The sequence below is a fragment of the Lepus europaeus genome, chromosome 5, assembly GCF_033115175.1.
Source record: "Lepus europaeus isolate LE1 chromosome 5, mLepTim1.pri, whole genome shotgun sequence".
NCBI classification, from domain to species: Eukaryota; Metazoa; Chordata; class Mammalia; order Lagomorpha; family Leporidae; genus Lepus; species Lepus europaeus.
In genome coordinates this window covers 27,102,092-27,119,393 of record NC_084831.1, presented here as the reverse complement: position 1 = coordinate 27,119,393, position 17,302 = coordinate 27,102,092, and the positions used below count along the sequence as shown (strand labels likewise).

General features: G+C 46.0%; 1 protein-coding gene across 4 annotated transcripts in view; it reads left to right on the top strand.

The window, feature by feature from the left end:
- The first annotated feature begins 203 nt into the window (after positions 1-203).
- The window catches only part of ZMYM6 (zinc finger MYM-type containing 6), a 45,360-nt gene continuing 28,261 nt past the window's right edge, over positions 204-17,302 (top strand). The window contains exons 1-6 of one of the 4 annotated variants that reach the window (XM_062190925.1): positions 204-339; positions 1,434-1,595; positions 10,555-10,639; positions 11,045-11,297; positions 15,729-15,903; positions 16,008-16,199. In XM_062190925.1, coding sequence (XP_062046909.1) covers positions 1,503-1,595; positions 10,555-10,639; positions 11,045-11,297; positions 15,729-15,903; positions 16,008-16,199 — 798 coding nt within the window. In that variant the 5' untranslated portion in view covers positions 204-339; positions 1,434-1,502. Of the gene's footprint in view, positions 340-441; positions 620-1,198; positions 1,596-10,554; positions 10,640-11,044; positions 11,298-15,728; positions 15,904-16,007; positions 16,200-17,302 lie in introns of those variants that run through there. The other 3 variants (XM_062190926.1, XM_062190927.1, XM_062190928.1) reach the window with 3 other exon arrangements.

Sequence of the window (17,302 nt, the reverse complement as noted above, 5' to 3'; positions counted from 1 at the left end):
CATTAAAGAATGGAGCAGAGCCCTTACTGGCCATCTAAAACCCCCATACCCTCCTCCAAACTCCTTCCTCCAACTTTTCACAACGGCCTCGGCCTCTTTAAGAAGTCAACCATAACTGAGGAAAAGGGCATGCCGGGAAGGTCCACTCAGCTCAGCGCTGGGCCTGACGGGAAAGAAGGGCGGAGCCCAGTGCTGCGCACGCGCACTGGGCCGAATGTTGCGTTTGGATGAGTCCCGCAGAATCCCTGGAAAAGCACCCAGCCGCCGTCTAGCGCGAGGGACCTCGTGTCTCGTTGCCTGCTCCGCGGCGGGTGCAACTCCGGGCGCAGGAGACGGAAGGTGGGTGCGTTCCAGCGGCTGCGGGAGGGGCCGCGCCACGTGACGAGGCGGGCGCGGGGCGGGGGCTGCGGGTTGCGGGTTCCGCCGCGGGGACGCGCTGACAGGCGCTTGGCGGGTCCCGCGCGCCGCCTTCGCGAGGCGTGGGAATTCCTGGTGGAACTGGAGTGTTGGGGACGCACGCGGTCGCGGCGGGGAGGGACGAGCGCCCGTAGCGTTGCCGTAGCTGCGGCAAGTGGTCAGAAGTTCTCGTGTTCTTCGGAGCGGGCTTCCAGACCGAGCGGTCCGTTTGCGCGCCCGGCGGAGCCCTTCGTAGCCGGAGAGCTTGCTCCTGGCCTCGGGCGTCGCGGTCCCGCTGGGTCCCCGTGCAGCCGGGGGAAGGGGCATCTGCGGAGTGGCCGCTGGCCTTGGTTGTTTGCGGGCACACGGCCGTCCGGACGGGCTGGCCTGACCCCCGGTGGTGACCCTGGAAGGTGCGGGTGGCACCTTCCGGCGCGCTGCGGCGGCATCTCGAGCGCTGGACTCGCCTTGGGCCGAGAAACGGAGCCCTTGGGCAGGCGTCCGGTAAAGGCTGAGTCATAGGTGCGGGTCGGGAGGCTGGCGCGTCCCGCGGTGGGACAGGGGAGCCGACGGGGGGCCTCCGCCGCCTGGCTCCCGCGGGGTGAGGAACCAGCGCTCGAGTCCGCCCCTTGCACAGCTTGGTCGCTTCCTCCAGGTCGGCTGGCGTAATCCCCTTCAGCAGCCTTCCCTCCGTAGGAGGGGGACCTCGGAGAGTTCACGGGGAATGGAATGGCCAGGTTCATGGGGGTGTGCTCCTTCCGTGAAACCCGTGCGTAATTATCCCCTAACACCCATTTCCCAGGCATCAGGGAGACCCCTTGGAGAAGGCGCACGGGGTGTTCGACTTCAGAGATGTTTGGGAAACGGGAGCCACTGCCCGCTGAAAGCAGGAGGAAGCAGTAGTTAGTCATCTTCCCGCAAGAGCTGTTTTCCGAATGCTCAACCCTGGAGCCTCCTAGCAAAGATCCACGCGAAGGGGAACAGTGACAGCAACAGGAGAATAAACCTGAGTCCTGGTCCTTTGTGTTGTGTTTTAGGCGTCCCCAGTGCCCAGTCTCAAGGAGACTATTAGTTTTTGGACTGGTGAATGTATCTGAAAGCTTAGAATGAAAGAACCTTTGGACGTTGGATGGGACAAAGCAATGGCACCACAGCAGGGACTTTTGGACAAAGTTAAAGAAGAACCTGACGATGCACAAGTAAGGATTTCATGTTGATTTAGAAAGGGTTTTTAAAAATTCCTTCCACCTGATGGTTGAAACTTCTTTACTTAGGCAGTGATTGGTTTGGAAGTAAAAGCAACCCCGAGTGTGTTTTCCCCATTAGGTAGATGTTATGGTTTGAATGTGGAACCTTTTAATTCCCAATGCAGGATTGTCGAGGAGTGGCACCTAACAACAAGTGGTTAGGTCACGAGTGCTCGGCCTTCACCAGTGGACTAATGTTGTTATCTCGGGAGTGGGTTAGTGCGCTTTTATAAAAGCTAGTTCAGCCTCTTGGACACATGTACCTGCTCCCTCTCACTCTTGTTATGCAGCAAAAATGTCCTCAGCCCATGTGGTCCCTTGACCTTGGACTAAATAGTCTCTAGAACTGTAAGAGATAAATTTCTGTTTCTTGTAAATTATCTGGGTTGTGATGTTCTGTTATAGCAACACAAATGGACTAAGACGATGGATAAACAAGTTTCCTGTTCTTTGAATGAAAAAAGTTCTTAATAACTGTATTTTTTTAAAAGAATGTAATATGTATTACCATTTTTTTCATAGATAATTCTGTTGTCTCTGGCAACTTTTATGCCAGACTCTGGGGGTCCAGGACTGAGCTGTCAGCTATGTCCCCTTTCTCATAGAGCTTATAGGATGGTAAAGAAGACAGAGGTACTGGGGCCCTGGTCTGCAGTGCTGGCATCCCATATGAGTGCCGGTTTGAGTCCCGGCTGCTCCACTTCCGATCCAGCTCTTCTCTGTGGCCTGGGAAAGCAGTTGAGGATGGCCTAAGTGCTTGGGCCCCTGCACCCATGCAGGACACCTGGAAGAAGCTCCAGGATCCTGGCTTCGGAACGGCCTGGCTCCGGTTGTTGTGGCCATTTGGGGAGTGAACGAGTGGTGGAGGACCTCTCTCTTTCTCTCTCTCCCTGCTTCTATCTCTCTGTAACTCTACCTTTCAAATAAATAAATAAATCTTTAAAAAAAAAAAAAAAGACTGAGATTACACAAGTAGTTGATCAGGCAGTATACATAATCACACAGGGAGTGATTGGTTAGTGTTTAAGATGCCCCGCATCCCAGAGTACCTAGGTTTGATTCCCAGCCCTGGCCCCTGACTCCAGCTTCCTGCTAATGCATACTGTGAAAGGTAATGACCGAAGTAATTGGGTTCCTGCCACCCACATAGGCAGTGTGGACTGAATTCTTGGCTCCCGGCTGCAGCCTGACCCAGCCTTGGCCAGTGTAGGCCTTTGAGTAGTGACCAAGCAGATGGAAGCTCACCTTCTCTTTATACACACACATGCATACACACACACACGTAAAGATGTATATAAACTACGAAAAGTTCTTTGACCTAGTTTGGACTGGGGGCAGAGTGGCTAGGGGAGGATTTGTAAGCTGAATTATGACAGTGAATCAACTGTGCAAAGCGATTAGAGGAGAGTAATGTGGACACAGGAAAGTACCCATAGGAGAGGCCCGAGTTGGAAGGAGGCATAGTTATTTGAAGAATGCTAAGACCTGTGGCCCTGGCATAGAGGAGGCACGAAAGGGGTGATGACAGTGATGATAACCGTAGTAGCTACAGGGCATCTAGTATATTATAGTAGCATACGATGTTATTAACTGATTACTGATAGTTATGCAGCTTCGTTTTACAGATGAAAAAACCAGCGCACAAAAAGGCCAAGGAGTTTACCGTAGGTCACAACAAATGGCAAAGCCTGGATTCAGATCCAGGCAGTGAGACTCCAGAGCCCATGCTGTCCTCTTGTAAGTCTCTACAAGCGGTTTGGGGTCAGGTTATGTAGGTCATCGTGGGCCTTGTCAGGTCGTAAGTGGGTCAGTAGGATGAAATAGATTAGCATTTGGGAAGATCCTTCTGGCTTCCCCCTAGAAACCAAGATTAGAAGTCCAGGGTTCAGTGTGGAGAGACCAGTTAGTTATTTGGCAAGAATTTTTCCTTCTTTTTAGACAGTTCTTCAGCTTTGTATCTATGGTTATTGACTTTGTTGTATAAGTAAAGCGATCATATTTAAAATAGTAAATAAACAGCAGAATAATAAAATAATCAAAGTAGTATTTAATTTCTCACACCATCTCACAGGCAGTGTCATTTAGGATAGGGATGTGAAGTGGGTTGCAGCTCACCCGGGAACTCCATATCTTCCTAGCCTGCTGGGCTGAGGGGCTGGGGGAAGGGATGAGGCATCTAGGACACTTGGGTCCCATACACATGGAACATTCTTCTTCTGCCAAAAGGAACCTTTCTTTTGCTTGGTTTTGCAGTTTCTACCTTTTAGATATTTTTTCAATCTGTTCCTTCCTTTTCCTCCCTGATTTCATTGTTTCTCATCTGGACTTTTCTAAGTTTCCAGCTGTTCTTCAGTCACATACTTCGCCGAAACACTGTACTCCAGAGCAGGTGCTGTCACTCCGTGTAAAGACCCCGCCTCCTGCGGAATGAGGCTCAAACCTGTTGGTGCGATGTCATCGCTCCCTCTTCACTCTCGTCGCTCACCCTTCCCACCACTGCTAATCTTTGTAGACTTTTTGCACTTTATTTAAAGGTGTATTCTGTTGAGTTTTATTTCCTTGCCTTTGCACAGGCAGGAGAAAAGTAAATTAGGTTCCCTGGCAAAAATACACTCCTCTTGTAAGGTAGTTTAACTGTCATTCAGTGTTGTCACTAATCATTTTCTTTTTCTCTATTGTATTCATTTTTTTATGGTATCTAATAGTTCAATGAATTATTTTATATATATATATTTAAAGATTTATTTATTTATTTGAATGTCAGAGTTACACGGAGAGCAGAGGCAGAGAGAGAGAGAGGTCTTCCATCCATTAGTTCACTCCTTAATTGTCTACAATGGCGGGAGCTGTGCTGATCCGAAGCCAGGAGCCAGCAGCTTCTTCCAGGTCTCCCACGCGGGTGCAGGGACCCAAGGACTTCGGCCATCTTGTACTGCTTTCCCAGGTTGTGGCAGAGATCTGGATCGGAAGTGGAGCAGCCGGGACTCGAACCGGCGCCCATATGGGATGCCGGCACTGCAGGCGATGGCTTTACCCACTATACCACAGCGCTGGCCCCTATTTTATATATTTTTAAAGATTGATTGATTTATTTTGAAGTGAGAGTTACAAAGAAAGTGATTCACTCCCCAAATGGCCAAAATGGCCAGGACTGGACCAGGCCAAAGCCAGGAACCAGGAACTTTACCCACATCTCTCACATGGGTGGCAAGGGCCCAAGCACTTGGGCCATATTCCACTGCTTTTCCCAAGTCATTATCAGGGAGCTAGATTAGAAGTGGAGCAGCCAGGGCATGAATTGGCACCCATAAGAGATGCCAGTGTTGTTAACAGTGGCTTTAGCCACTATGCTACAATATTGACTCTTAATTTTGTTATTTTTAAAAAAAATTTATTTTTTATTTGAGAGACATGAAGAGAGAGAGAGAGTGACAAAGAGAGCTACCCACTGCTTCACTTCCCAAATGTCTCTAACAGCCAGGGCTGGTCCAGGCCAAAGCCAGGAGTCAGGAATTCAATTTGGATTTTCCCATGTGGGTGGCATGGACCCAGCCACCTGAGCCATCACCTGCTACCTCCTAGTGTGGGAGCAGAGTTGGTACTTGGATCCAGGTACTGCAGTAGGGAATGCAGGCGCCTCAACCAGTGTCTTAACTGGTATACCAAATGCCTGTGCCTGAATTTTGTTTTTCTATTGATCATACTGATGCTTCCATTCCCTCATCTTCCCTGCATCCACATTCACACTCCAGACTGCACTGTCTTTGAAGCCAGAAATGGTTCTTGTTGGGCCTGACTCCCAATTCTGGACAATGTCTAGTCCAGAGTACATGGTCAGTAATTGGGAAAAAGAGCCTTTGTGTCACAGATGAGGAAACTGAGTGGTAGAAATAAGTGGCTCCACCGATATTCCATGCTATGTGGCTGGGATACAAACCGGGGTGGTGGTGGTGGTGTTTTTGTTGTTGTTTTTTTTTCCAAACCCAATAGTTCTTTTGTTATACCTCGCCTGTACTGTACTTAACAAGTACAGTACTATTAATTAAGTAAGTGTTGTTTTTGAATATAACAACATAGATTGTGAATTTAAGTGGATGGGGATCTCCTTGATTCTATTTGGTTTATATTTTTTCATGATTGAGGATGTGAACTTTGGTAGAAACCACTTGAGCACATTGTGTGTGCTATTTTCCATATTGCATGGATGAAACTCACAAATAGAAAATAAGAGCCAAGAAATTAAAATGCTTATAGCTTCTGTGCCCTGAGACTGTTCTGGATATTAAAGTCACAGCTGAGCTGTCCTCATTCATTCAGTGAGTTTTTATTCCGTTTACTGTAGTTCCCAATCCTTGAACACTGTGTAAGCAGTTCATGTAAATTAGTCCATTTGATGTTGGAAACCCTGTGTTAGATGTTATTTTTATTCCTATCTTACACACAGGGAAGCTAAGCCACAGGTGGCAACCTGTTGAAGGTCACAAGGTACAGGAGCCTGTCTGTCTTAGTCTTTTTAACAGAGTACCTGGCGCTGAGGGATTGATAAAAAAAAAAAGAGGTTTATGTGGCTCATGGTTCTGAGGCTGGGAAGCCCAGGAGCTTGGTGCAGGCATCTGCTTGGCTTCTGGCTAGGGTATCATGGCCAGCTAGGGCATCATGGCCGAAAAGCAGACAGGGAAAATGAGTGCGGTGGAGACAAAGCTGGAGACAAAGCGTGAGGGTGGCCCAGCTGGGTAAGAACCGATTCTCTGGATGACTAATCCAGTTGTCTGAGAAAGGCGTGCATCTCTCTCGCAGCCTACTCGCCTCTTCAAGGTCTCACCACCACTCAACCTGTATTAATGGGCTGAAGCAGCAGGAGCAGAAGACAGTGGAGTCATTGGCAGCACCCTGTGTGTCAGAGGTCATGCAGGGTACAAGCCTAGAGGTGGTCTTCGGATTAGGCAGTTGTGGGATGATTGTATCTGGTAAACCTTGTTTGTGTTGAAGCAGTGGCCTGAATGCGCTGGATTCAGAAGGGAGGGAATCTCAGTGAGGAAGCAGAGAAAGGGCAAAGTACTTTCCCTGTAAGTTTGGCTAAGAAGGGAGGGCAGAGAGCAGTGCTTCCTAAGGGAACAGACTGACTGAAAGAGGAGGGGAAGAAACCAGTGTGGCGGTGGAGAGAGGGAGGCTGAAGACTAAGAAAATAGGGTGCTGGGCGAGGGAGAGGGAAAGCACTCAGGGCCCAGGCTCTGTGGTAGCAGTGGTTAAGAAAGTTGCCTTCTCCCCTAAGAGGCCAGTTTGCTGGTGAATTTGGAGGGATGATGGAGGGGGAAATCAGAATGTTGAAAGAGATCTTGTTTTATATGAAATCCATAGGTAATCAGGAAGTATGTGGGATTGGGATTTGTGAGTGATGATGTTTGGATGAGTTACTTTGTGAAGTAAAAGAAGCCAGGAACATATAACAGGAAAACCGACAGAAATATTAGGGAGTCAGTTGATAAGGCAGTCATTTTTAATGAAATCCAGAGCTTTCTTTTTGGTGAATTGAAGGAGGGGGTATAAAGTTCTTGTAACTTCCTCCTCTTTGTAAATTGTAATAAGTAAATATTGTTTAAATGTAAACTAGTGTTTAAAAACATCTACATTGGATTGAAGGGACTTGGATCTGTTCATTCAACAAATATTTATTAAATATTATAATTACAAAGTATAAAATCTAGATTTTTGTGTGCATATCCTACATGCTTTTGGCTAACTGGAGGGCATCATACTGCCTGCTTTATTTGTATTAAATTGTCTATCCCCCTGGAATGGACTCTGGGCTAAGTAATATCTTTATCTTTATTTACAGATAAAGAAATTGAAACCAAGAAAGACTTTAAAAAATTATTTATGCATTTTTAGTTTTATTTTAAAGAGAGATAGAAAGAGAGAGGTCTTGCATCAGCTGGTTTGCTTCCCAAATGCCCACAACAGCCAGGGCTGGGCCAGGCTGAAGCCAGGAGCTGGGAACCCAACCTGGGTCTTCCATGTGGACTGCAGGGATCCTAGTGCTTGAGCCTTCACCTGCTGCCTCCCGGGGTGGCCATTGGCAGGCAGCCAGGTGGAAGCAGAGGAGCCAGGCCTCGAATGGTGTACTTCCAACATGGCATGTGGATGTCCCTGGTGGTCTCCCTGCACCAGACACCTGCTCCCAAGAAAGATGAGATAACTTAAAGCTAGAGTCACATCTGTTTCTGTTTACTGCTGGAACCCATAGCCTTTTCTGTTGTGTTTGTGTGATGGTGCTGGGCACTGGGTATGCAGAAGTGAAAAACAGATAAAGAGCCTGTACATGGCAGACATGGTCCTTTCAGTCTCTAGTCTTCGTATGGTGGAGGGGACTTCAGGAGGAGGGTCTTAGGCATTAGTCAGATTATTACCCAAATAGGAAATGATGTTATGACTGGTGTTACGAGAGAAAGGAAATGGGAGAGACTACAACAGGGGAACTTAATGTCAGTTGCAGGCTAGCAGTTATGTGTTATTTGATATCTATGAGGGGGACAGCATGGGTTTTGGAACTAAGAGCCTGGGGTTTGGTGCTCATCTGTGCAAATACTATCTTTGTGATCTTGGACAAGTTGCTGCCCATCTCTAAGCTGTATGTTCCTCATCTGTATAGATGGTATTCCTATCCTAGGTGCCATATTACCCATCGTAGGAAGTGGTGAATTAATGCAGTGGTTCCTAGTCTCTGGCATTCAGTAGTTGATAACTTTGTTTTTTTTTTTCTTTTCCCAAAGATTTTATTTATTTATTTGAGAGGTAGAGTTACAGACAGTGAGTGGGAGAGAAAGAAAGGTCTTCCGTCTGTTGGTTCACTTTTCAAATGGCTGCAACGGCTGGAGCCATGCCAATCCAAAGCCAGGAGCCAGGTGCCTCCTCCTGGTCTCCCATGTGGGTGCAGGGCCCCAAGGACTTGGGCTATCTTCTGCTGCTTTCCCAGGCCACAGAAGAGATCTGGATTGGAAGAGGAGCAGCCGGGACTAGAATCGACGCCCATATGGGATGCTGGCGCTGCAGGCAGAGGATTAACCTACTGTGCCACAGCACTGGCCCCAGTCGATAACTTTGAAAGTGACATAGCCAGTCATTAATTTTGCTAAGTGTAGGGAGATTGAAGATACAGTCTTCAATGATTATTACCATTGTTTCAGAAAAGGCTACTTTTAAAAATTTTTCTGTTTTGAAATATGTAAGACTATTTTAACACATATAAAAAAGAATATAAGGTTGTGTTGTCAGAATAAATGAATAAAAGATAGCTGTTTTCAAGATAGGTATATATGATTTAATTTTTTAATTAGAAAAAAATTTTAAAAGATTTATTTCTTTATTTGAAAGGTATAGTTAGAGAGAGAGAGATCATCTATCTGCTGGTTCATTCCTCAAATGGCCACAATGATTGGGCTGGACCAGGCCAAAGCCAGAGGCCAGAAATTCCATCCAGGTCTTCCGGGTGGGTAGCAGGGCCCTGAACACCTGGGCCATCTTCAGCAGCTTTCCTAGGCACATTAGCAGGGAGCTGGATCAGAAGTGGAGCACCTGGGACTCAAACCCAATCATCTTTTTTTTTTTTTTTAAGATTTGTTTATTTATTTGAAAGTGTTACAGAGGGAAGGAGGGAGGGAGGGCGAAAGAGAGAGAGAGGAGAGAGATCTTCCATTCGCTGGTTCATTCCCCAAATGCCCACAATGACCAGGGCTGTGCCAGGAAGCCAGGAGCCAGGAACAAAGCCAGGAGCGTCATCTTGGTCTCCCACATTGGTGCAGGGGTCCAAGCAGTTGGACCATCTTCTGCTGCGTTCCCAAGCACATTAACAGGAGCGGGATCAGTTGTAGAGCAGATGGGACTCAAACCAGCACCCATGTGGGATGCAGCGCTGCAGATAGCAGCTTAACAGTGCCACCCCGCCCCAATGATTTCATTTCATCTATTTAATTAATTAATTAATTTCCCAAAAGATTTATTTATTTATTTATTTGAAAGAGTTACAGTCAGATGAGTAGGGGTGGAGGTTGGGAAAAAAAAAAAAAAAAAAAAGAAAGGCAGAGTGTCAGAGAGGCAGAGACAGAGAGAGGGAGAGAGATTTTCTGTTTGCTGGTTCACTCCCCAAATGGTCACAATGGCCAGAGCTGTGCCAATCCGGAGCCAGGAGCTTCTTCCAGGTCTCCACATAGGGTGCAGGGACCTAAGCACTTGGTCCCTCTTCCACTGCTTTTCCAGGCCACAGCAGAGAGCTGGATCAGAAGTGGAGCTGCTGGGACTTGAACTGCCGCCCATATGGGATGCCGGCGCTGCAGATGGCAGCTTCACCCGCTATGGCACAGTGCCTCCCCACCAATGATTTTAAAAACTAGTTTTGTGGTTACATTAATTTTAAAGCATTTTAAAGAGTGTATTAAGGATAAAGCTGACTCAGGCTATCATGATTTTATGTATAAAGAGAAGATTGCATTGAAACTCTTGTTGTATCTTTTCTGCTACTGACAGATATGACTGTTGGTGAGTCTGTTGTTTAGAATTATGAATTTAGATCCAGACTCTAAATCATTTGGCTTTAATTGCACTCTTGTAAATAAAAATTGCCTCAAAAACGGGTAGTGCTCAGAATTGACATAGTTATGTATTACTCCCGTGCATCAGCACTGCATTTGAAAAGCAGAGACAGCTATTATAAATGGATCTCCAATTCTGAAAGATTGTCTTTGCTAAGGTGAGATCCAGCCTAATAATTTGCACATTTTGACTTCTGTGGTATTTGTGAACGTGATTATGATTAGAATGTGTAAGAGATGAAAATGATAGAATCATTTTTTTGCTGAATTTCTGTTTTACTAGACATGTTATAATAATTTCTCTCTCTCCTTCTCTCTCTTTAAAGGATTATGGACATACCCAACAGCCAAAAACTGAAGAGAGTGAACTGAAAATTAGTGCTGTGTTTTCAGTTAGTGACAGTCCTCTTGGTAAGAACGGAGCTATGTGAGTTCATGGCGGTTAGTGTATGTTGATGCTGAGCGTTAGAATTGAGAGCACCACCGTGTGTCCTCCCCTGTCTAACGTTAGAGCGGCTAGTCTTCACCAGTATTTAAACAAATAAAATGGAGTAAGATTATGTCAGAGTTTGATGCACATAGTAAGGAATTGTATTGTTTCATAAAATTTCTATTTCAGGCATTCGGTTACACACATGGACAAATGTGTGCATGTGAGAGAAGCGGGTTGTAATGTCAAATGAGTCAGGAACAAAAGAAGTTTGAAGTCCTCTGTTTCAGTAGCTTATTTCCTTATTCATGGGGAGAATTTTCCCAAGAGGAGAAAGTGCGTGTGTTAGCGTTGACACTAAGACTGTTCTGTTCCTGTTTTGGCAGCTCAGCAGTTCACCCCAGGCTTCCAGCTGCCTCTTGCAACTCCTGGCCCCAAAATGTTGCTGCCTGCGGTTCCAGCCGTACCTCTTCAGGTGTTTTGTTCTGGTTGTAAAAAAATGCTTTATAAGGGGCAGACTGCATATCACAAGACAGGATCTACTCAGCTCTTCTGTTCCACGCGCTGCATCTCCAGAAATCCTTCACCTGTCTGCCAGCCGCCACCTGTTCCCAGGAAAACCTGCACAAACTGCTCGAAGTATAAAATTCTTCATAACACCCCTTGTTACTGTCTTTTTTTTTTTTTTTTTGTATGTATGGTTCAGGTGTGTTATTGCTACCTTAAATCTGTTTTGCACATTACAATAGGAATAGCTTTCTAGCTGCTGGAGGCATTTGCGGATACCACAGTTTTGCAATGTTAAATAAGTGACTTTGTATTGAAAGTATTGCCTAGACCAGATTTCACTGTCTTCCACTTGCGGAGAGAGAGGGAGAGAGGAGGAGAGGGAGAGAGAGATGGATCTTCCACCTGCTGGTTTACTCCCTAAATGACTGTAATAGCTGGGGCTGTGCCATGCCAAAGCCAGGAGTGAGGAATTCCATCTAGGTCACCTAGGTGAGTGGTGGGTACTCAAGGACTTGAGCTGTCATCTGCTGTTTTCCGGGTGTGTTAGCAGGGAGTTGGATCTGAAGTGGAGCAGCCAGAACCATAATGGAATGTGGGCATCCCTAGAGGCAGCTTAATCCACTGTGCCAGAATGCCAGCTCAAGCCAGTTTTTTTTTTTTTTTAATCTCTAGTATACTGGCATAAGTTCTCTAAAAGTAGATGGTACTGAAATGGAATTCACCATCTAAGGAGAGAAGAATTTCTAAATGTTTTACTTAAAATTTAGTTTTGTTCTAAAAACACTTCTAGTGCCTTAACTTTATATTTTCTAATCAAACCAATCTGAAAGAGTGAATTTAGTTTTTTGTTTCTGGATATCTGTTATCCAAGTGTCTACAGTGTTATTTCCTTAAAATTAATCACCCTTATCAGTAGCTTTTTTAAAAAAATATTTATTTACTTATTTATTTGAGAGGTAGAGTTACAGACAATGAGAGAGGGAGAGACAGAGAGGTCTTCTATCTGTTGATTCAGTCCCCAACTGGCTGCAACAGCTAGAGCTGAGCTGTTCTGAAACCAGGAGCCAAGAGCTTCTTCTGGGTCTCCCATGTGGGTGCAGGGGCCCAAGCCCTTGGGCCATCTTCCACTGCTTTCCTGGGCCATCAGTAGAGAGCTGGATTGGAAGAGGTGCAGCTGGGACATGAACCAAATGAACCGGTGCCCATATGTGATGGTGGTGCCGCAGGCGGAGGCTAAGCTTACTGTACTACAGTGCTGGCCACTTAAATAACATTCTCTGTTGCTGTGATTTTAGGGAAAAGTCACTTTACAGAATTAATACTTCATTGATGTGAAGCATATCCACTCGGCTTCCAAGATGCACCGTCATGTTTGTAATGTTAGCTTAGTTGTAGAAAATTGCAATACTTTCTGTTACTGTTCTTCCATGGTTTACTGTGGACCAGCCCTGTGTAATGAAGAGACTGGGTGGGAGGCAGGAGAGTGGCGTGGTTTCCTGCAGCCTCCCTAGATGTGTTTTCTGGCTTCACTGCCAGACTGCCGTGTGACTCTGACTAGCCATTTAACGTCTGATTTGGTCTCCTCATCTGTGAAGTGGTTGTTTGTCTAATGCTCGCCTCATAGTGTTTTGTGATAAATTGGGTGTTTTGAGTAAAGAACACTGTGTGTGGCACGTAGGCTTACCGAAGTGGGTAGCATTATTACCATTTTCTTCTCTACTTTGTAGCCTGCTCTGATGTTTCTAATCACTGACTTTGTTTTACACTTGGCAGTATTTAGCCTCTGATTTACCAGGGTTCGCCATCAGTGTTGCTTGCAATAAGCAGCCCTTCTAGAATGGCTTCAGAAAGCTGCCGGCACTATTTAGTAATCTGTATTCTTCCTGTCCCATTCTTATTTCCATCTGTCCTCTGATAAAGTCTTAACAGCCCTTTTATCATCTATATCTTTGGTCTTTTCAGTTATAGCTAGTTTTATAAATCATGCTAATTTTTTAAAAAAGATTTATTTATTTGAAAGGCAGTTACAGAGAGAATGATAAAGCAAGAAAGCGCGATCTTCCATCCACTGCTTCACTTCCCAAGTGACCACAACAGCCAGGGCTGGGCCGATCTGAAGCTAGGAGCTAGGAGCTTCTTCTGAGTCTCTCATGTGGGTGCAGGGGCCCAAGGATATGGACCATCTTCCACTGCTTTCCCCTGGCACATAAACAGGGAGCTGGATCAGAAGTAGAGCAGTCGGGACTTGAACCAGTGTCCATATGGGGTTCTGGTGCCACAGGTAGTGGCTCCGCCTGCTACACCACAGCACTAGCCCCAATTAATTTTTTTTTTATTAATCTTCGGTATTTCACCTATTTCCCAAAATCTTGCACTTATAATTTTTTAAAAGTTTTTTTTTTTTTTTTTTTTTTTTTTTTTTTTTTTTGACAGGCAGAGTTAGAGAGAGAGACAGAAAGAAAGGTCTTCCTTCTGTTGGTTCACTCCCCAAATGGTTGTTACAGCCGGCGTGCTGCGCTGATCCGAAGCCAGGAGTCAGCTGCTTCCTCCTGGTCTCCCACGTGGGTGCAGGGCCCAAGCACTTGGGCCATCCTCCACTGCACTCCCGGGCCACAGCAGAGAGCTGGACTGGAAGAGGAGCAACCGGGACAGAATCCAGCGCCCCAACCAGGACTAGAACCCGGGGTGCTGGTGCCGCAGGTGGAGGGTTAGCCTAGTGAGCTGTGGCGCCAGCCAATTTTTTAAAAGTTTTAACAGGCCAGTGCTGTGGCGTAGCAGGTAAAGCCACCACCTACAGTGCCAGCATCCCATACGGGTGCTGGTTCAAGTCCTGGCTGCTCCACTTCCTATCCAGCTCTCTGCTGTGGCCTGGGAAAGCAGTAGAGGATGGCCCAAGTCCTTGGGCCCCTGCACCCATGTGGGAGACCTGGAAGAAACTCCTGGTTCCTTGGATTGGTGCAGCTCTAGCTGTTGCGGCCAATTGGGGTGTGAACCACTGGGTGGAAGGCCTCTCTCTCTCCCTCTCTCTGTCTCTGCCTCTCTGTAACTGCCTTTCTAATAAATAAATAAATCGTTAAAAAAAAGTTTTAACAAATATTTATGTTTTTGTTTTGAAAGGCAGAGTTGCAGAGAGGAGGGAAGGAGGGAGGGAGGGAGGGAGGGAGGGAGAGAGGAGAGAGAGAGACACTTCTATCTTTGGTTCACTCCCCAAAGGGCCCAATAGCAGGAGCTGGGCCAGGCTGAAGCTAGGAATCCAGAACTCCATCCAGGTCTCCCACACGGGTGGCAGAGGCCCCAGTACTTGGTCCATTTTCTGCTGTCTTCCCAGGCACATTAGCAGGAAGCTACATTGTAAGCAGAGCAGCTGGGACTTGAACTGGTACTATTATGGGGTGCTGGTGTTGCAGGCAGTAGGTTAACCCAGTGTGCCACAATGCTGACCTTTCATTTTTAACTTTGAGGTTTCTTTTTTTTTTTTAAGATTTATGTATTTTTTTTGAAAGAGTTACACAGAGAGAGAAGGAGAGGCAGAGAGAGAGAGAGAGAGAGGTCGTCCATCTGCTGGTTCACTCCCCAATTGGCCGCGACGGCTAGAACTGTGTCGATCCAAAGCCAGGAGCTTCCTCCAGGTCTCCAATGCAGGTGCAGGGGCCCAAGGACTTTCCCAGGCCATAGCAGAGAGCTGAAACGGAAGTGCAGCAGCCGGGACTTGAACCAGCACCCATATGGGATACCGGCACTACATGCGGAGGCTTTACCCACTATGCCACAGCACTGGCCCCTAGGCTTTTTTTTTTTTTCTCCTAAGAATTATTTATTTATTTGAAAGGCAGAGTTACAGAGAGGCAGAGAGAGAGATCTTCCATCCACTGGTTCACTCCCCAAATGGCCACAACAGCTGGAGCTGGGCTGATCCAACGCCAGGAGTCTGGAGCCTCCTCCTGGTCTCCCATATGGATGTAGGGGCCCAAGGACTTGGGCTGTCTTTTGTTGTTTTCCCAGGCATATTACCAGGGAGCTGGATCAGAAGTGGAGCATCTGTAACTTGAACTGGTGCCCATAAAGGATGCTAGCAGTGCAAGCGCCAGCCTCACCTGCTACACCACAGCGCTGGCCCTGAGTTTTAGACTTCCACATTTCTACTCTTGGCAGCTGCTGGCTGGGAAGAGGACAAGTATCTTGCGGTCTGTGGTTATGGCATGGCCACTGTATCTAGTGCTGTTGGCCCCAGTGGATGAAACTTGGGTGGAGCCAGAAGCCTCACTGTTTTTGTCAGGAGCATCTGGCTGGCTGTATTTTCAACATAATTCTTCCTCAACACATGTCTGAATTAGATATTGTTTACACATTTTATCCAGGAGAAAATTGACAGGGTTGTTGCCTGCCTCAGGTTCTGATGAGTGAGAGAACCAGTCCTCAGGCCAGGTTTGCAAATGCCTCACCCCAGCCTCTGTGTGCCAAGCAGGCATTCCCCCGGTAAACGTGCCTGTGGCTCCCAAAGAGGAAAAAGGTACATTTAGGAAGAACACGTTTCATTTAGCCTTTCTGATTTGTTTTTAGAGACATTGTAAATCCAAAGGCTGTGGTTACTACTCAGTTTGAGAATTCTACTCCCAGCAAAGATTTCTGCAGCCAATCCTGCCTGTCTTCTTATGAGCTCAAGAAGAAACCTGTCGTTACCATCTACACCAACAGCGTTTCCACTCAGTGCAGTATGTGTCAGAAGAATGCGGATGTAAGTTGCATTTGATCTTTATTGGGGTTCTGCTCAAAGGCCAGGGACTTTGTTTTTTTAAAATGACTCTGCTGATTGTGGATGTGTGTGTGTTTATCTCCTAGATTCGATTTGAAGTTAAATTTCAAAACGTGGTACACGGTCTTTGTAGTGATGCGTGTTTTTCAAAATTTCACTCTACCAACAACCTCACCATGAACTGTTGTGAGAACTGTGGGAGCTACTGCTATAGTAGCTCTGGCCCTTACCAGTCCCAGAAGGTTTTTAGTTCAACAAGTGTCACGGCATACAAACAGGTATGGATATCAGTCTGTCGCATTTGTTGAGGCTTCCTCCTCCTCAGTCAGCTGCACAGGCCCAAGCTGTGAAATGGAAGAGAGCTTCTCCCTTTAGTTCATCCTGGTATGTGATTTTCTCCCCAGGAAAACGGGGTGGATTCTGATACTGTGAGAGATGATTGTAGGGAGGCGAAGCAGGTGAACTTGGGTGGCCTTTGGAGATTCCTTTCATGGCTAAAAATTCCTACTTATAACTTAAAGAATTTGCTGTAGAATATTTTGTGACATACTGATTGTGAAGAAAACTCGTATTGTACACAAACTACAAGGAAGAATTAAAACTTGATACAATTAGTGACTCTAAGGGAAGGCAATTTTTTTCATTTTGAAAGTATCCTGGGATGAATTATCATTTTGGAACATTGCCTTGTTGAAATACTAACTTATTTATTATAATGAATAAAAATGGATTAATCTGGTTACTAAATAAAACACTCAGTTTAATTACTGAATAATTTCAAGTTAAAAAGTTATTTTTCTTAAAAAAGGAGGTACATGAGAATTAAACATTTTTTCAGTAAGCAGGTTTGGTTTTTTATTTCCTCTGAACAGTTTGATAATTGACATTCCTCGTTGAAAAGCATCGCTTCTGAGAGTTGTGCTTTTGTTTTTGCTTTCATAGGAAAAGACTTCGCTGTTTTATATAAAGGTACTTCAGAAAGTTAGTGGAAAATGGGATTAAATGGTGTTTACTTTTGGGCAGAAAAATTTTGAAATCATACATAGTTTGTTCATGTTCTGTGTGCTTTTTATTTGAAAGAGCAACACAGAGTGAGGAAGAGACAGAGAGAGAGAGACAGAGGAAGACAATTCTTCCATCTGCTGGTTCACTCTGCAAACGGCCACAACAAGCAGGCCTGTTCCACGCTGAAGCTAGGAGCCAGGAATTTCATTCACGTTCCCACATGAGTGGCAGTGGCCCAGATCACTTGGGCCATCTTCCTGGCCTTCTCTAACTTTTTAGCAGGAAGCTAGGTCAGAAGTGGAGCAGCCGAGACTCAGAGCAGCACTCCAATATGGGATGAGGGCATTGCAGGTGGTGGCTTAACCCACTGGCCTTC